Source organism: Poecilia reticulata, chromosome 15, assembly GCF_904066995.2.
Source record: "Poecilia reticulata chromosome 15, P_reticulata-male-v2, whole genome shotgun sequence".
In the NCBI taxonomy this organism is placed as follows: domain Eukaryota; kingdom Metazoa; phylum Chordata; class Actinopteri; order Cyprinodontiformes; family Poeciliidae; genus Poecilia; species Poecilia reticulata.
In genome coordinates this window covers 27,552,532-27,570,330 of record NC_088844.1, presented here as the reverse complement: position 1 = coordinate 27,570,330, position 17,799 = coordinate 27,552,532, and the positions used below count along the sequence as shown (strand labels likewise).

The 17,799-nt window shown below is 41.0% G+C and overlaps 2 protein-coding genes across 8 annotated transcripts in view; one reads left to right on the top strand and one right to left on the bottom strand.

The window, feature by feature from the left end:
• The window catches only part of LOC145555215 (uncharacterized), a 49,991-nt gene that overhangs the window by 15,465 nt on the left and 16,727 nt on the right, over positions 1–17,799 (bottom strand). The window contains exon 5 of one of the 7 annotated variants that reach the window (XR_014091311.1): positions 16,363–16,442. The exons of the other annotated variants lie outside the window; for them this stretch is intronic. The gene's annotated coding sequence lies outside the window, so the exon portion shown is untranslated. Of the gene's footprint in view, positions 1–16,362; positions 16,443–17,799 lie in introns of those variants that run through there. 7 annotated transcript variants of the gene reach the window in all.
• cdc42ep3 (CDC42 effector protein (Rho GTPase binding) 3) lies at positions 5,130–15,523 on the top strand. Its single transcript, XM_081616709.1, has 3 exons — positions 5,130–5,392; positions 5,482–5,849; positions 13,891–15,523. The coding sequence occupies exon 3, from the start codon at positions 14,074–14,076 to the stop codon at positions 15,106–15,108; it is 1,035 nt and encodes a 344-aa protein (XP_081472835.1). The 5' UTR covers positions 5,130–5,392; positions 5,482–5,849; positions 13,891–14,073; the 3' UTR covers positions 15,109–15,523.

Below are 17,799 nucleotides of genomic sequence, written 5' to 3'. Positions count from 1 at the left end.
TTATTTACAATTAAATGACACTGAAAAACACAACATCATACCAAGTACTTCTGTCAGTTTATAGTGCAAATATTTTAGAATATTTGGAATAACTTACAAGAAACTTTTCAATAAGATATATTTGTTTGTTTTAAGTAAATAATTCCTTAATATTGATAAAAAAGTTCCAGTGGCCCAACACCGTTACCTAGCAACGCCAGCCAAGCCCAGCACGGTTCCCTAGCAACCCAGTTCTATTTCCACTGGCTGATTATTTCACTCATAACAAAACATTTTCCCATGTTACAGGTGAAATAATCTACCATTGGAAATAGTACTTTATTTTATCAATATTAAGGAATTATTGACTTAAAATGAGCTCCTGTTTCTTGCTGAAAAGTTACTTGTAAGTTAGTTTTACCTCAGTTCAAGTGTGATAAGATATTTGGACTAGAAACTAGACAGAAATACTTGGCATGATTTTGTGTTTTTGCAGTGCACAATATTTGAACATCATATTAATGGTGCACAACATCCAAGTGAAATGATCTTTAATTTTATTTAGCTTTAAGATGTAGTCATCAAATGCAGGAAATCTATTTTTTCATATTTTTTAGCATTTGTTATCTTGTTATGGTCCAAAATGGAGATTATTTTGGCACCACCGATGTACAATATTCCCAACTTGAAAAAAGAATTAGAATAAATCATTCAAGGTCAAAAATTAATATCCATTATCAGAGTATGTAAACTTCTGACTGAACCTGAATGCTGTAAACCAAATATTCAACCTCGCAACTTAATACAGAGGAACCGTAGTATAAGTGACAATGGTGAGTTTGAAGGAAAACTAAGGGCCTTTCTGCTGAGCATAAAAGAGAAATGTAGTTTCCATTCTGCTGCTCAATCCTGGTCTCTCTGGAGGAATCTGTTGAAGAACAAGTTGTGAAACGCTGCAGCAAGTTGCAAAACATTCTGATTCTAGGTAGACTGCCAAGTAAAATGAGTTTCTCCAAATACCTAAAGACCACAAAGCAAGAGTCGAAAAGCACATTTACTTTAACTTAATTAAAATTATTGTTATTTTTGCTTCTAAGCTTCCGTTACTGTTGCCATCTTGCATCAAGTATGCCTGTATTTGTCCAACTGCTGTGGACCACCCACAGCGTACAGGAAGTGGCACAATTTCTACATTTAAAATACGATAGAAAAACCAAATTTTCTCCGTCACATAACTGCATTTCCACAGTTATGCTGATTGAGTCCAACTCTACATTTCTGGTAAACTAGCCGAGAGTTTTGCAGTTGTAGTAGTTTTTAATTTCCACATCATAATGGCACTAAAAGTACCAGCAGTCATTTTTAGATCCCTTTTTTTTTTACGTTAGATTGGAAACAATCTGTCTGTTTACATCATTGAAGGGGGACATATTATGCAAAAGTCGCTTTTTGCATGTTTTTGTACTTCTATTTGGGTTTCGACTGCTTCTAAAAACAGCGAAAGCACTTCAAAAACAGCTGTTTTTTGGCAATAAGTTAGTGTTTTTTTTTGTGTCTGGAAAATGAGCCATTTAAAAATTTCCCCATTGCTAAGTCACTGCACCGTTGCCTAGCAACACCAGGCGAGCTCAGCCCCATTACTGAGCAATCCAAGCAGAGTTCCAGCATCTTAGGTCAGTTGGTTTTATCTCTGTATTCGTTGCACAATGGCTGCTGGAAAAGACAAAACTTTCTGCTCTACTAATGCTTTTCAAAGATGTAAGGTGGTCTAATTGTTCATCTGCTTGCAGCCATTTTCATGTGAGTGTAATCGTTGAATTGGCCAACAACATTTAAATTGGTGGATTTAAAGTGGCAAGAGGCCCTAAAACAGCTCTGAGCAGACTAAAACAATTTTCTGCAAAAGTAATGTAATGAACATAATACATCACAAATTTGAACAAGCCGTTCTCCATTCTCTTTTTACAAAATGTGTTTTCTAATTATTTTAAGAACCCAAAGTAGAAACAAAATGGCAGTACTTTAAAAATGACAAATTTTCCATAGACAATGTTCATGAACCATGTTGTCTTTGTTCAAAAGGTCATGTAACATTTGAGGATTTAAATTAGTTTTATTGGCTGAGGGCAAACCCTGGAACTAGACAAACACAAATGGTCTAGAAGCAACAAATAAATAGATGTAGTAACTTTCTAAAGCTACATAATGATGAGTGTGTAGCTGTCTTACCAAGCAGCAAAATCTCCCAGTGATTAATCTTCCAGGCGACATTGCTTATTAGAGCCTCTGCCATCCTGGAGTTTCCACGGTTTAGCGCGCTTCTTATAGTAAATGAAAGGACAGTGTTGCGCGTCCTCCGTAATGATCATGTGGCGGCCACATGGGTCCCACTATGACATCACCCCGGGCCAATCTGACAACACCAAAGCAGCCCATTCACAACTGCTCTTTAACTGGTGGTAAATAACGCTGGTGTACGTTAGACAGAGGATGCATTCATGACAAACAGACACAGGCCAGGATTCAGTACAGCACAAGACTTATTATGAACTCATCGTGTAAGAAATAACATTGGGTGGGACCTCCACCCATGTTGGTTTACCTGTTAAAAGAAAAGTCTTAAAATTACGTTTTAATAAATAACTTCATTCGTGGAACACTGGACCAGCTCTACACCCTCAGCAGGGTCCTGGAGGGTGCATGGGAGTTCGCCCAACCAGTCTACATGTGTTTTGTGGACTTGGAGAAGGCGTTCGACCGTGTCCCTCGGGGGGCCCTGTGGGGGGTACTCCGGGAGTATGGGGTACCGGGCCCTTTGATACGGGCTGTCAGGTCCCTGTATGACCGGTGTCAGAGTCTGGTCCGCATTGCCGGCAGTAAGTCGGGCTCGTTTCCGGTGAGAGTTGGACTCCGCCAAGGCTGCCCTTTGTCACCGATTCTGTTCATTACTTTTATGGACAGAATTTCTAGGCGCAGCCGAGGTGTTGAGGGGGTCCGTTTTGGTGGCCTTAGGATCGCATCTCTGCTTTTTGCGGATGATGTGGTCCTGTTGGCTTCATCGGAACGTGATCTGCAGCTCTCACTGGAGCGGTTCGCAGCCGAGTGTGAAGCGGCCGGGATGAGGCTCAGTGCCTCCAAATCCGAGGCCATGGTCTTGAGCCGGAAAAGGGTAGAGTGCCTTCTCCGGGTCAGGGGGGTCGTCCTGCCTCAAGTGGAGGAGTTTAAGTATCTGGGGATCTTGTTCACGAATGAGGGAAGAAGGGAACGGGAGATCGACAGGCGGATTGGGGCAGCGTCTACTGTGAAGCGGGCGCTGTACCGGTCCGTCGTGGTGAAGAGAGAGCTGAGCCAAAAAGCGAAGCTCTCGATTTACCGGTCGATCTACGTTCCCACCCTCATCTATGGTCATGAGCTTTGGGTCATGACCGAAAGAACGAGATCACGGGTACAAGCGGCCGAAATGGGTTTCCTCCGCAGGGTGGCTGGGCTCTCCCTTAGAGAGAGAAGCTCGGTCATCCGGGAGGGACTCAGAGTAGAGCCGCTGCTCCTCCACGTCGAGAGGAGCCAGTTGAGGCTCGGGCATCTGGTAAGGATGCCTCCTGGACGCCTCCCTGGTGAGGTGTTCATGTCCCACCGGGAGGAGGCCTCGGGGAAGACCCAGGACACGCTGGAGGGATTACGTCTCTCGGCTGGCCTGGGAACGCCTTGGGATTCCCCCGGAGGAGCTGGAAGAAGTGGCTGGGGAGAGGGAAGTCTGGGCCTCCCTTCTGAAGCTGCTGCCCCCGCGACCCGACCCCGGATAAGCGGAAGAAAATGGATGGATGGATGGATGGATAAATAATTTCATAGCAAAAAAAAAAAAATCATACTTTAATTTAAGTAGATTTATTCAGTGAAGGCAAAAAATGTAGTGCAATAAAAATTTAATGTAGGACTATTTTGGCACCTCAACGTTTCTATAATATAAATGCCACTCGAGATTTTTGAATAATTACTTTTTAGCGTCTTGGAGCTCTTAATTATTAATCAAAGGTTTCCTTAAAAATCCCCAAAATGAAAAACAAGAAAACAGGCTATTCAAGTAAGGTAGAAAATGAATGAAATAAATAAGTCCCCCTCCCAACTTCTCCATATCTTAATTCTGAACAATGAATGAAGAGTTTTAGGCTGTTTTCACACCCAATAGTCTGATTGACTCGGTTCAAATGCAACATTTGTTGCATTTTCAGTTGCCATGGTTTTCTTTCACAATGCACTGCGTCAAACAAACCAAACTATTGAAAAACCTGTTCCCCTCCTTGCCTGAGGGGGCACTACACCATGAACCCCTGAAGGAAACGACATAAAACCCTCTAAAGAAGACACAGAGCATAACTTCCTTCTTCTTTAATGTAAACAAAAATAAAATGGAGTGGTGTCAGATTTTAGCGGTTGTAGGATTTCTCTGTCTTTAGTTTCTCCAGGTAGCGCTAGCTAGCGTTTGTTTTGGTTGTATTTACCCAGAATGCCCTGTGCTGCAGTCCACTTCCTCCGTTTGGAGCAGTTTCTGGTCCGCTTTCCATTTGCATATGCATTCAAAATGCACCAGGGTTCACTTCAACCGAATGAAGACCCAGGCTTGTAGGCCGATGTTTGTTTTTTATGGTCCAAGTCAAGAGTTTAATTACTTATTCACACCTCCTCAAACAAACCGGACTTCCTAGGCAAACGGACTGGAGTTTGATTAAAGTGGACCAGGCACAATTGGTGTGAATTCACCTTCAGTCAGAACTTAGATGTAGACAGCAGAAAAAGAATACAGTCACCTTCCTAAAAAAATGTCGTTTTCTTTTGCCAAAATCACTTTTGGCACAGAATAACTCAGGCCTTTATTTTAGGAGGGTGACGATGAGGATTGATTGATTTTTTTGGATCCCTTCCCCCCAGCATGTAAAAAAGAGTGAGCAAGCCGAGTCTCACACCTCTCCTTTTGCCCTTCTCACAGGAAAAAAATAGTTTCCCATCACCCCTGACGCAGAGTGGTTGCCACGGTGATGGAAATTTTCAGGATAAAAAAGGTGGATTTGCCTCTGCTTGGTGTTCTTGTTGTGAGTTGTGTTAGTTTTGAAGCCGTTTTTTCCCCACACACCACCTTGTGTCTCATTTAGAAATCATGGCAGGGAGGCAGAGCGAGAGCATGGTGTGATGCAGCAGCTGGCCATGTGCTCTTCATACACGTGCTGCAGTGCTGCAGTATTCTGCAACAATTAGTCTGTTCAGTCGATGACGCCTCGCTGTGCTGCAGCTTTTAGGGGAGAAAAAAAAATCATATCTCATCATGAAGTGAGTTTGCAAAATTAGTGTTTGGGAAAATAATGAGTATGCGTGTTTACAGAGATAAGGAAAATCAGGACAGGCGCCAAAGACTGACAGGGTGAGTCTCAGATTGGATCTTATCAGATGTGGGAAGTTAAACGAGGACAGAGTCAGAGAACACACCAATAACACACATTTATTTTTCAGAAACAGAGCTGAGGAACAGCTAAAAAAAAAAAAAAAAGCTCTGCAAGAGGGTGGACAGACGTGCACAGGTGCTGCAGGAGAAAGACGACCGAGAAGGAAGAGAAACAGACAAGAAGGGAGAGGAGGAGGGAGCCAGTGGGGGGAGTGAAGCGAGGTGGAGGAGGAGACTGCAGAAGGAAAAAGGAGTGGGAGAGCAATTCCCAAACAGCTGTCCAGCAGACGTCCCAGTCATCCGGAGCGCAGCGCCCGGAGGCGGATACAGAAGACAGGACAGTGTCAGCGCACCGCAGGAGCAGCACTGCGGCACACACACACAGATTCACACTTCATCCTGAGGGATACCGGAGCGGGATTCAGATCCAGCCGAGGTAAGGGAGAGATGCTTGACCTCACACTGCGATGCTAACATGATCCGAGTGATGCTGCAGGAGATTTCCTGCTGACATGCATGTCTGTGGGGGTTCCTCTGAGAAAATGGTTTGAACCATAAAACTATGATGAAGCATGTATAAAAATCTCTGCTTTGCTGTCATTTATGTAGCCTTACAGTAAAACCGCATCAGATTCTTAAGATTGTGCTCTTCTTTATTACTACATCTTCCATACTAGTTCTGCACATTCAACGTTTCATATATCTAAACGTTCAGCGTCTTCAGGAGAATTCTGCTGTATCTTTTTGCATTTTCAACTTTCATACTTTTTATAATATTTTAACTTTTATGCAGATTTTGGCTCCACTAATCAGCCTGTTAATTCTGCCTACTTCAGTCTAGGAACTTAATTCAACTTTTAGACAAATCACAAGATGTTAAGCTATTTTCATATTATTCAGCTTTTTGATTAGAGTTTTTTATATTTTATGCAGATTTTTTTTTACAATGGCAGAATTCTTAAACTGACTGTGGGATTTGTTCACTGCTTTTTCACAAACAAAATGCTGCTGTTCATACATATCTCACTCTACAGAAATAATTTATACATCAAAATGTAGCCATGGCTGTCTCCTTTGTCAAAATATGAGCATCATTGCTGTAGGTTTTACAGTTTTCTTTCAAACACTTCTGGAGTTCAGGCATGTCACACCTTCCTCCATTGGGCTCCATATAAAATATTCAGAACTCCACAAAATTCAGCTAAAACTTTCTGCTCTTTAACACTCTCCTACTTCTGGAAACTTCAACCTAAAACCCCCATTTAGCTTTTAAACAAGTTGCAAGATGTAAAGCTATCTTCATGCTATTCAGCGTTTTGATATCTTTTACGGTTTTTCTAAACTCACGATTTAAGTTTTATGCAAATCTTTCGCCGTTTTCCGATTTACAATGAAATCCAATGGCGGAATTCTTCAACTGGCAGAGCGCGCACTCTAGCAACGTACGCTTTTTCAGCTTTTAGCAATTCTTCACAAACAAAATGCTGCTGTTCGTACATATTTCACTCTACAGATATAATTTATGCATCAAAATGTAGCCAGAGGTATCTGCTTTGCGTAAATGCAAGAATCAGTGATGTAGGTTTTATGGTTTACTTTCAAGCACTTCCGGAGTGCAGGCATGTCTCCCCTTCCTCCATTGGGCTCCATATAATATTTTCAGCTCTGTCCGTCTAGTCAGCTGTCCTCGGTTTGTCTCCCTTCAGCTGTTTTCAGCTCCCTTCAGCACATTAGCATTCTCATGGCTGTTTCGCGAGGAACAGCAATTTTTCTAGTATCCCTGTTTTCCAGGAGACATTCATATTCTGGCTTCACGCTTGTAAAGAAAGCTTGTTTGCTCTGCAGAGCTGCTCTTGCTTTTTATTTCTACCAAGTCAAGGATTTTGAAGAGGCCTTTAGCGATACACAAGAACAGTGTTGATTTTTGCCGGCACATGTTGACATTCTCTTCATGTTTCAAGCGCTTTGATTCAGTTCCCCTGCTTGCATCTGCCAAGCAAAACTCTGGCAAGTGCTGGCCATACATGCGGGTGGCACGAGGGGAGTGAGAAAGAAACAGAACAAATACTCCACCCTGCTATTCATCCAAGCCACTGGACTCTTTGAAAGCAAGGCTTTTGCCTATAATTGAGGAAACAGCTCATTGCATTTTGTATTTTGTAAGGCTGCCATTAGCCTCTGTGGCATGTTCTTTTTATAACAACCCCAAAGAGAGGGTCTTTCTGAAATGCAAAGGCGTGACCCAAGTCAAGGTCATAGTTTGACAAGAGGAGGATTTGGTAGCATCATTGTTGTTTTACAGAGAGCATGGGAGGAGCTGGACTCTTTTTACTTCCAAATGCTCCCAAAAAAGGCAACATGTAGATTAAAGTGTGGTGGTTTTTTTGTGTGTGAAAGGTGACTCTGGCCATCCTTCGATGGATATTTTGGGAAGTGCACTGTATCTATTTTTAAAAAGAAGGTAGCAGCTGCTTGCAGACTGTAAAGCATCAGCAAACTGAAGCGTTTATTTAGACTACAGTAAGATTACGCTGCATCTCAGAATAACACCGAGCCGCTGATATCACAAGCGCCTTTAAGGTGTCCAGAAATACCCAGGCAGATCACGAGCCATTAGCTTAATTACCCGATATCGGCTCTATATTTATCGGCCTCCACCCTCAAAGCTTCATCACCTCGCATACATGCATTGCCTCGCCTTCCAGTTTTAAAGAGGCTGGAGTGGCTCCAGATCCCTGCATGTCCAGACAGACACTTTGCTGACCCAATGACACAGTGTTTTCTTCCTGCACCACTCCCGTTATGACTCCATGAATGCTTGGGCAAGCATTTCTAAGAGGAAGCTGCCATCAGCTTTCCATCTTCCCAGGAGGTGTAAATGAAACCCAGGGCTGCAATCTGTGGTGGCGACACCACTTAGATTGCACTTCGCAGCACGTGCCGAGTTGGTTTAAGTTTTGGAGTCGATCCAAAAGCATGGTGTGAATCTAGGGCTTGTTTTGCTACAATACACCTGTTCAACTGTTAATAGCCTACAGTGACTCGTGAAATCACTCAGTCAGCAACCTCAATTAACTTTGTCGGTTATTCAGCATATTGGTCTCCAGCGTCACATTTTTATCAATCTGATAATTATGAATTTGCATTTTGATCAAGGTTGACAAACTATTTTTGAACATATTGTATTGCTAAGATTGCTACGTGATTTATAAAAATGCTAGCTGAATACTAGCCTGGTAAAAATCAGCCCCATTGCAACTGTACTGATGTTTTAAGTTTTATCCAATCGTTAACATTAACGTAATGCTCTAGTTCGACACTACAAGGCTTACAAGAAATTGCATCCTCCAGTGCAAGTGTTAATGTTAAATCTAAACCAAACTTCTTTGCCGTTTTAGCATTGGTTGAAATTTACCCATAGAAATCTGCTTCAATGGGAGAAATCTCATCTCATCAAAGCTGGAAAACTGATGGGAGATGTGAATCTAGTGGAAACTGCATAGCACGGCAACGGCCATGCTCATTAAGTCTTGCAGAAAAAACACAATGAAAACATAATTTAATCCCAAAATATGCAATGCCGACACTGTGTGCTGCTGAAAATCTGTTCACCAAGAAGGCTTGGAGCGGCTCCAACTGTCGGCAGCATGACCTATTTTCTGTTTAATTTAATAAACGATAATTTGACTAAATAGTGGGGGGACTCTTTCATCCTCAAATGGTCAAAGGATTCTTAAATATAAGAATAAAGTTATCAAACCATAAATCCGCTTCATTACTTTACACTTAAACCAACCTAATTCACATGGTGAGATAGGAAACTTTGAGACCAGCTTTAACAGATTAAGGTTTCATTAAAGCATTGAAGACTGACACCTAATATATAATTTCTCTCATGTTTTGCTGATGTCCCCTTGAATTCCAGTCATTCCTGCCGTTAAAGCCCAGCTGACCCTCCAGCATGAAGCCTGACGCGAAGGTCAGTCCTTCAGGCTTTCCCTGTATCAGTTGCCTTCTCATAGACGGCAAGTGGAAACCTTAGAGTATCCATATTGGATTACTCCAAACTTTTAAGCTGTTTCAGGACAAACGACCAAGTTGTGTGAAAGCGTTTTATAAAACATATATCTTTAATATAATGTTAATTGCCAGTAAAAAAGCAATAATTTGGAAATGAATGATGACATACCTGAACTACATGAACATTCTTTGAATGGAAGAACTGACATTTGCATTAAGACCGAAACAAAAAGGATTTGAGGAATGTTGGACAATATAGTAGATTTTCATCTGAAACTGATGAAAACGTTCTTTAGCTTCTCTCTTCTGTTAAGATAATCTGTTTTATTGTATTGAAGTTTTGTTTCATTGTTTTTCTTTTTCAACTGTTCTAAGCAAAAACAAAATAAAACAAAAAGAATAAAATGTACTAGATATTGACTAACCACATGAAAGAGTATACATAGCTCTCACTAGGCGTTACATATCTGTGAACTTTGTAACTGGCAGCCATCTTGGCAGGCAGTTGCTCTGACAACAATGAACAAGCCACAAGCGTAGCTCTCGCTTCGATCCTATAACATAAACAAATATGTTACAACAATTACTCAATTACACTTTTTGAGTAGTCCAACCCACCTTTGTGTAATACTAAGATAAATATCAGTGATTTACTGTATGTAGTATTTACTGCTAAACTAGCAAAATTAGCTAGGCTAATGTAACTTTTACCTGCTAGCTAAGACGGACATGTAGCCTATGTGTTTGTTACAACATTTACTTATTCTGCCAGTCACCAGAGTTTGTACATCTTTTACAAACGTTGATTGTATTCATCCATTTTGTACGTACTCTTCTTCTTCACTAAGTAGGTAACTATTTTGTAGTAGGAGATCGAAGGCAGATTGTCTGCCGTCGTCTGACATGTTTTCCTTCTCCGTCTCATACGGGCCGATCCCGACAGCAGCCATTTTGTTCATGTATCTTTCTCTCACACATTGGTGAAGATATTTTCTTTTTGTTGGTCTCTAACTGCATGCACTTGACTACCCAAGATGGTGCAGATCACTTCTGCTTCAGATTGGGAACTCTGAATACACGTCAGGATTCATACAGTCCAATGGAAAGAGAATTATAAAATATTGTTTTACAAGATGAGAATAATGATTCACATCTTCACGTTGTTCCTAAATAAAAATGTGAATTTAAAAACAAACAACCAGGTGCAGTTTTTGCTGTATTTCCTTCTACTAACTTCTACCTCATCCTACTTTCTGCCTCACACGTGTCACGCCTTTCACCGCCGCCTCTCACAAACACTCTCACCAACCCTAAGTTCCCATTCAACACACATCCTGCCGGCTGTCACAGCTATATTTAACACCAATGTGCTCATCGAGTGATAAACTGAGATTTCGCCTCGTAAACCTCATTTTCAAATAACGGAGGACTTGTGACGAGAGCGGCGGCCGTTTGGATTCAAACACCCAGTGTGTGTGTGTGTGTGTGTGTGTGTTTGTGTGTGTGTGTGTGTCCCTTAATGGCCCTCCTGAACAAACACAAACTTGTTAAGTGACTCAGATAAGGAGGGAATGGCGGTTCGGTTGGCTGCTGCAGGAATGTGGATGTTTTCCTGAGTGAAATGTAAGGTGTGGACCAGTCCGGCCAGCCACTCTCTGCTAATTAAATATGCCTATAAATGGGAAAGCGCTCGTCTTACTCACAGGCTGTCACCTCCCTTCAGCCACAAGCTGTTTTATTGACTCTGTTATTAGTTTCTAAACTTGGTGATATTCTCCAACGGGTTTGAAAAGGAAAATCTCCTCAATTTGACCAAATTCTCCATTTCTGTAACCTAGCTGATGCAGTTGGGTAGTAACTAGATACATTTACTCAGTTACATCTACTCAAGTAGGAGTATTTTTACTATGCTTTACTTTTTACTTTTACTTGAGTAATTTTATTATTAAGTATTTCTTCTCTTACTTGAGTAAAATTTCTGGATTTTCTCCCCACTGAATGACAAACAAACATGTTTTAACCAGAAATTCACCAGACACAGACACACACCTGCAGTTTTTGTTAAAGTTTCATAAATTTTACATTGAAACAAACTGATTTACAAACATTTACTTTTGCCTGGTTTTGTTATTTTTTGTAACTTAAATGAATTCTTGTGATTTAAGAATGAAGAATGACATTTAAGTGTCATTCGTCACTCTTAAAATTTTCACTTAACTCTATATTTTGTTCCATCTGCACTGCAAAAATACAACTCTTACTTATTTGGTCTAGTTTCTAGTGAAAATATCTTAGTTTGTCTCATTTCAACTGTATTAACATAAAAGTAACTTTTTAGCAATATATATAGAGGCTTGTTTTAAGTAAATTATTCCTAATATTGTTGAAAAAATGCTAGTTCCACTGGCAGATTATTTAACTTATTTCACAATCGTTACCTAGCAACGCCAGCCAAGCCCAGGCCGTCGCCTAGCAACCCAATTCTAGCTCCACTGGCAGATTATTTCACTTATAAAAAGACATTTTTCCCATGTTACAAGTTAATTTATCTGCCAATGAAACATACTTTTTCATCAATAATAAGGAATTATTTACTTAAAACAAGCTCCCGTTTCTTGCTGAGAAGTTACGTTCAAGTTTGTTTAGTCTTATTTCAAGTATGATAAGATATTTGCACTAGAAACTAGACAAAAATATTTGGTAAGATTTTATGTTTTTGCAGTGCAGATGGACCAAGATACAAAGTTAAGTGAACAATTTGGTATTTTAAGGACCAAAATGACAATAATTCATATAAATAATGTAATTTTTAAATATTAAATGACTGATGATTTGATCAGTTACTAAGTACTTGAATAGACCTTTTACCAAATACTTTTTTACTCTTACTTGGGCGGCTATTCTTGACTTTTACTTGAACAAAAATATGTTAAAGTAGTGTTACTCTAACTTGAGTAAAGTTTTGGGACTTTCTACCCACCTCTGATCTTATGGTTACAACAGATTTGCTCCTCAAAGAAAAACCAGTCCACATTCTGCATCCTGTTCCCTCCTAAGATGCCTTTGCTCTGTAATTCTTCACTCTTATCTCTCACACAATCCCCGTAAAGCCCTGTAAACCCCGTTCTTCCCCTCTTTGCCCTCCTCTGGTGCAGCTCTTTCCATCATGCTGGAGCAGTAGCTCGCTCCAAAAACAGGCTGCCCTGCCCTGATCCCCCTCTCAGCCGCCGCTCGCCCCCAATCTGCAGCCCAGCTGTTCCACATTAGCACATCCAGAGCTGGCGCAGACCAGAAGATGTGTGAATGCAGCAGCAAAGTCCGCAGATTTAGGCCTGATCCTCCTTTGCTCTCAAATGCGAGACAAGAGGATTTTTTCCTAACTCTTTAAGGATGCTGAAAGTTTATTTCTGGGGCGTTTGGTAATGATTTATTTCCAATAAATACGTCATACTGCAGCAAAACAGTAGCTAAAACTGCAGTAGCATCTTCCTGATACTTTAAACATCCCCAATCTGATCAATGCATTTCATATGTAATCGTATAAAAGGGGATGAAATGAACAACAGAGTAAAAAAAACTAATTAAACTATGAGAATAAAGTCACAAAATAACAAGAATAGAGTTGTATGAAAATAAAAAATAATGAGAATAAAGTGGTCATATTTAGAAAATAAAGTCATAATTTTAAGAAAACTGTATGAAAATAAAAGGGAAATAATGAGAGTGAAGTGATATTTTTAAAATAAAATCATAAGAATAAAGTTGTAATGAGGATAAAGTCATAATATTACAACAATAAAATTGTAATATTTGATCAGTTACTCAACTTTATTACAGAAATGAAGTTGTATGAGGGCTGTACAGTGGCGCAGTTGGTAGAGCTGTTGCCTTGCAGCAAGAAGGTTCTGGGTTCGATTCCCGGCCCCGGTCTTTCTGCATGGAGTTTGCATGTTCTCCCTGTGCATGCGTGGGTTTTCTCCGGGTACTCCGGTTTCCTCCCACAGTCCAAAAACATGACTGTCAGGTTAATTGGCCTCTCCAAATTGCCCCTAGGTGTGAGTGTGTGTGTGTGTGTGCATGTCCTGTGTGTCTCTGTGTTGCCCTGCGACAGACTGGTGACCTGTCCAGGGTGACCTCGCCCAGAACGTTACCTGGAGAGGCACCAGCAAACCCTCCTGACCCCACTGAGGGACAAGGGTGTAAAGAAAATGGATGGATGGATGAAAGTTGCATGAGAATAAAGTCGAAATATTGTGATGTTAATAAAGTCAACATCAGTGTCATTATTTGGTAAATAATGGGACTTTCAATGGAAAGCTCCATTAAAACACACATTAAAATGGTCATTTTCATGATGATGTTACATCATGTTTTATGACAGTCATGAAAGTTTTTCTCAGATTTCTCTGTAAACGTTTGAAAACTCACGTTTTTGTCTTTGTTTTGTCTGATTTCAGAAAAGTGTCCCCTCTCTGCTGCTGGCCTGACAGCCGTTTCCAGATTATTATTCCTGGACTCCTGCGTGCAGCGAGTGTTTCTGAGAATGTAACTGAAGCCCCTCTCCGCAGGGGAACCGTAACGTTCAGACCTACAGAGCGTTTTCATCCTAAACATCCAACGCAATCTCCCAACAAACAGCCATGCCGGCCAAAGCTCCCATTTACCTGAAACCCATCAGCAGCAAGAAGGGGAAAAAATGTCGGCTGAGAGACATTTTGTCTCCTGACATGATCAGCCCTCCGCTTGGCGACTTCCGCCACACCATCCACATCGGGAAAGGCGGAGAAAGAGACGCCTTCGGAGACATGTCCTTCCTCCAGGGGAAGTATGAGCTTCTGCCTGGAAAAAAGGACGTCAACGCTCACTATGGCAACCAAAGTGAGTATCTGCGAGCGCATAGCACAAGCGACGCCTCCTTCGCCGAAACGCCCTCACCGGTCCTCAAGAATGCAATCTCACTCCCAACCATCGGAGGCAGCCAAGCGCTCACCCTCCCGCTGATCTCCTCCACCGTCTTCCCGGTGCCAGCAGATCCGCTGGAGGACTTTATGAGTCCGTCGCCTCCTCTGAAAGCCGAAAACCCCGATGAGCTAGAGATGCTGCAGATGGACGCCCTGCTGAGGTCCATGGACGTCTTCGACAGCGAGCCTTCGTCGCCTTTCACCGATCTCCAGTCGAAACCTGATGTCCTTTTGGACCTGCTGGAAGGCGCAAACAAGTCAACCTTGAAGGCGGTTGCTAAGGCCAACAAGCTAAACAAGAGCGAGGGCAGGAAGCAGTCACCATATTTCATCAGCGACGATAGTTTGCGTAAAGCTAATGGTAGCTTAAACAGCAACGCTAGCAGCGACAGCTACGACAGCTTTGACAACAAGATGGACTTCCAGAACAACGACGTCTTCAACCGAAACGGATACTTTAACAGTGACATTACCGTGGGATTCAAGCAGGAGCTGTCCAAGTGCAACAAGGACTGGGTGGACAGGGACAGCGGCGTGGAGGAGGGACGCATTAGCGATTTTGAGTTTGAGCTTTCCAAGGAGAAAAGCGGCTCGCAGGACTCCCTCAGCCAGATCACGGGGTCGCTCCTCTCCCTGGAGTTGGACCTGGGCCCGTCCATCCTGGACGACGTGCTCAACATCATGGATAAACCCGCAGCGAAGAGCCGGCCTTAAGCTGCGCCACGACGGACAAGAAGGGAATCGCTAAAATTAAGACTTATGAGTAATCAAAATGGTGTCTGGATATATCATTGAGATGAAAATCAGCTACAGTAGACAAAGCTGCTTATGTTTTTATTGTCAAAACTTATAAGTATTCTAGCTTCTATGGAGTCTTCATGTTTGTTTTGTTTCCATCCCGGCAGCATGTTTAGGATGCATGTGCTTTGTGTTTCACCTCCGTTGTGCCTTTGATTTTCAGCTGAACATTTTCATGTTCTGTTGACCTCCAGGTTAACAGAGAACATTTTCAGTTTATCTAATAATGCACTTTTTGTTGTTCAACACATGGTTCCAATTTACTATTTCACATAACACTATGCATATTTGTGTTTTTGACATTGTAACACAAATAAATTAATTTTTCCTATTATGTGTCCTTATTTTGCAGGGAATGTTTACATACAGTCCTGGTAAAAAAAAAAGTATGTCCTTGATTTTGTTTTGTTTGGAGTCTATATCTATTAAAATATTATTTTAAGTGCTTAAAACAAATAGATCCACTAACAAAAAGAACGATGAAGAAGAATGGAGAAGCTGAGTGAAAAAATGTATGTATGACAGCGAGTTAGATGGTGACATTTTGAGATCTCAGAATGTTTTTTTGGAAAAAACAAGAACATTCCTGATTTCTGAAGAAAACCCAACTCTTGAGATTAATGTCAGAAATTTTCTAGAAATTTTTTTTTTTATTTTAGGTTGAAAAGTCAAATATTTTTTTACTTTTGTAACTCAAATTTCCAAATTTTTTCTACAAATAATATATTTAGTGCATAAGTGTGATTGACGGCATTAAGTCCCGCCTCCTGGCTCTTATTGGTTGTTTTTGGTGCAACTCTTTAGACAGCAATAGTAGCTCAGAAAGGTTTCTCTCTTCACAGATTATCTATCTCAAACTGTCACAACATGGTGACAGTTTAAACAAATATGTAAAAACATTTTTTATAAAAGCTACCTGCTGCAGCTTTAATTAAAAGAACATGAACTTTCTCGTTCCTCCATTAGAACCACAGAGGGACACAGAAAGGCTGCAAAACTTACAAACAATCCCAGCAGGAAACAAATAAGCCTCAAGCTGCGGGATGGAGCCACAGAGCGTATTTATTGTGCTGCCTCTCACATTCCTGACATTCTGCCTCCTTGCCCTGCTGTGGGAGCCTCCGTGGGCCTTCGTGGGCCCGGCGAGGCGCCTGCTCCGTGTGTTAGCGTGGGACAGGCGCACAGCGGCGGGGAGCGTCTGACATTCCTTGGATTCCAGCCACAAGTGTCCAGGACCGGACATAAATCAGCTGTTTCAAGTGAGGAGGAAGGGACACGTGATCCGAACAGAGGCTATGAAACACTCATAACACACACCGTGGTCCAACCTCTGCGTTTCAGCCATGGAGCTCCACTTTTATTTATGCTGGTTGAAAAATAAGCTTTAGCATAGCGATATGGTGCTGCAATACGATGGATTACTAGGGTACATGCTCAGAAAATAATAAAATAAAATTACAAGAATAAAGTTGAAATAATATGAAAATAAGGTTGTAGTATTCAAGAATAAAGTCATAATATTACCACTTTTTTCTCGTAATATTACTTTATTTTCCAAATAAAGTCACAATGAATAAATGGCTTTATTGTCAAAATATTATGACTTTATTCTGATATTATTTTGACTTTATTCTCATAATACTACCACTATTTTTGTTTTATTTTAACTTAATTTTCCCAAAGTTTCAACCTCATTTTCGTAATACGACTATTATCGTATTATTTCGCCTTTATTCTTGCAATATCGTAACATATTCTTATATTATGTTATGTAATAATATATTATTACAAAGACAAACACTGTCATACATGTTTGTCTACAGGCCTGTTTCTGGGAGGCCCGTAAATCTGACGTACAAGCAGCATCAGCAGCAATAGACGACAAAGGTGCTTCTCTTGGTCCAACTAGACGATCTAACTGGACGCTGAAAAGACTAATGTTGTTTAAGTTGTGCTAAAAGGAGTTAGCATCTGATAGTTGAACAACCTAAATAACAGATTAAAAACAATAAAAGTCTCTGTTCTTGAGCTCATATGTCTGTTTATTCAATAATTTAGCAACAAACGTTTGTAGATGCATGGTTTTTGAATAAAATGGGATGAATTTGGATCAATTAATTAGAAAATCTGCAATTAACTCGACTCAAAATTTCAATCAACTTCCATCACTGTTTAAGATTTATTATACGTTTTGCTTACAGGATGAATGAAACCAAAACCACTATGCCTATTGTTTGCTTCCCTTATGCACTTTTCGACAGCTCCTCATCCTTTATGGAGAAAACAACACAAATTTGCTTTCATAAAAACGCTAATTTCACATGCAAATAATTATCTGGTTCCAATCCCTCTTCTGCCAATGTGGCAAACCTCTCTGAAGGCCTCAGAAAGTTCGTAAACAAACTGGGCTAGATGAGGCATCCAAAGGCGCTTCAAAAACCAGATGTTCAATCAGACACGACTGTTTCTCCACGCAACAACAAAAAAACAAGAAAGTGTCGCAGCAGACATCCCAGACCAGTGGAAAATCCCAGCTGAGACTCCAAAGCGTTTGCTATGCTGAGCTGAAGGATGCAGCCTGTGAACAAGGGTAATGAGAACCCTCTC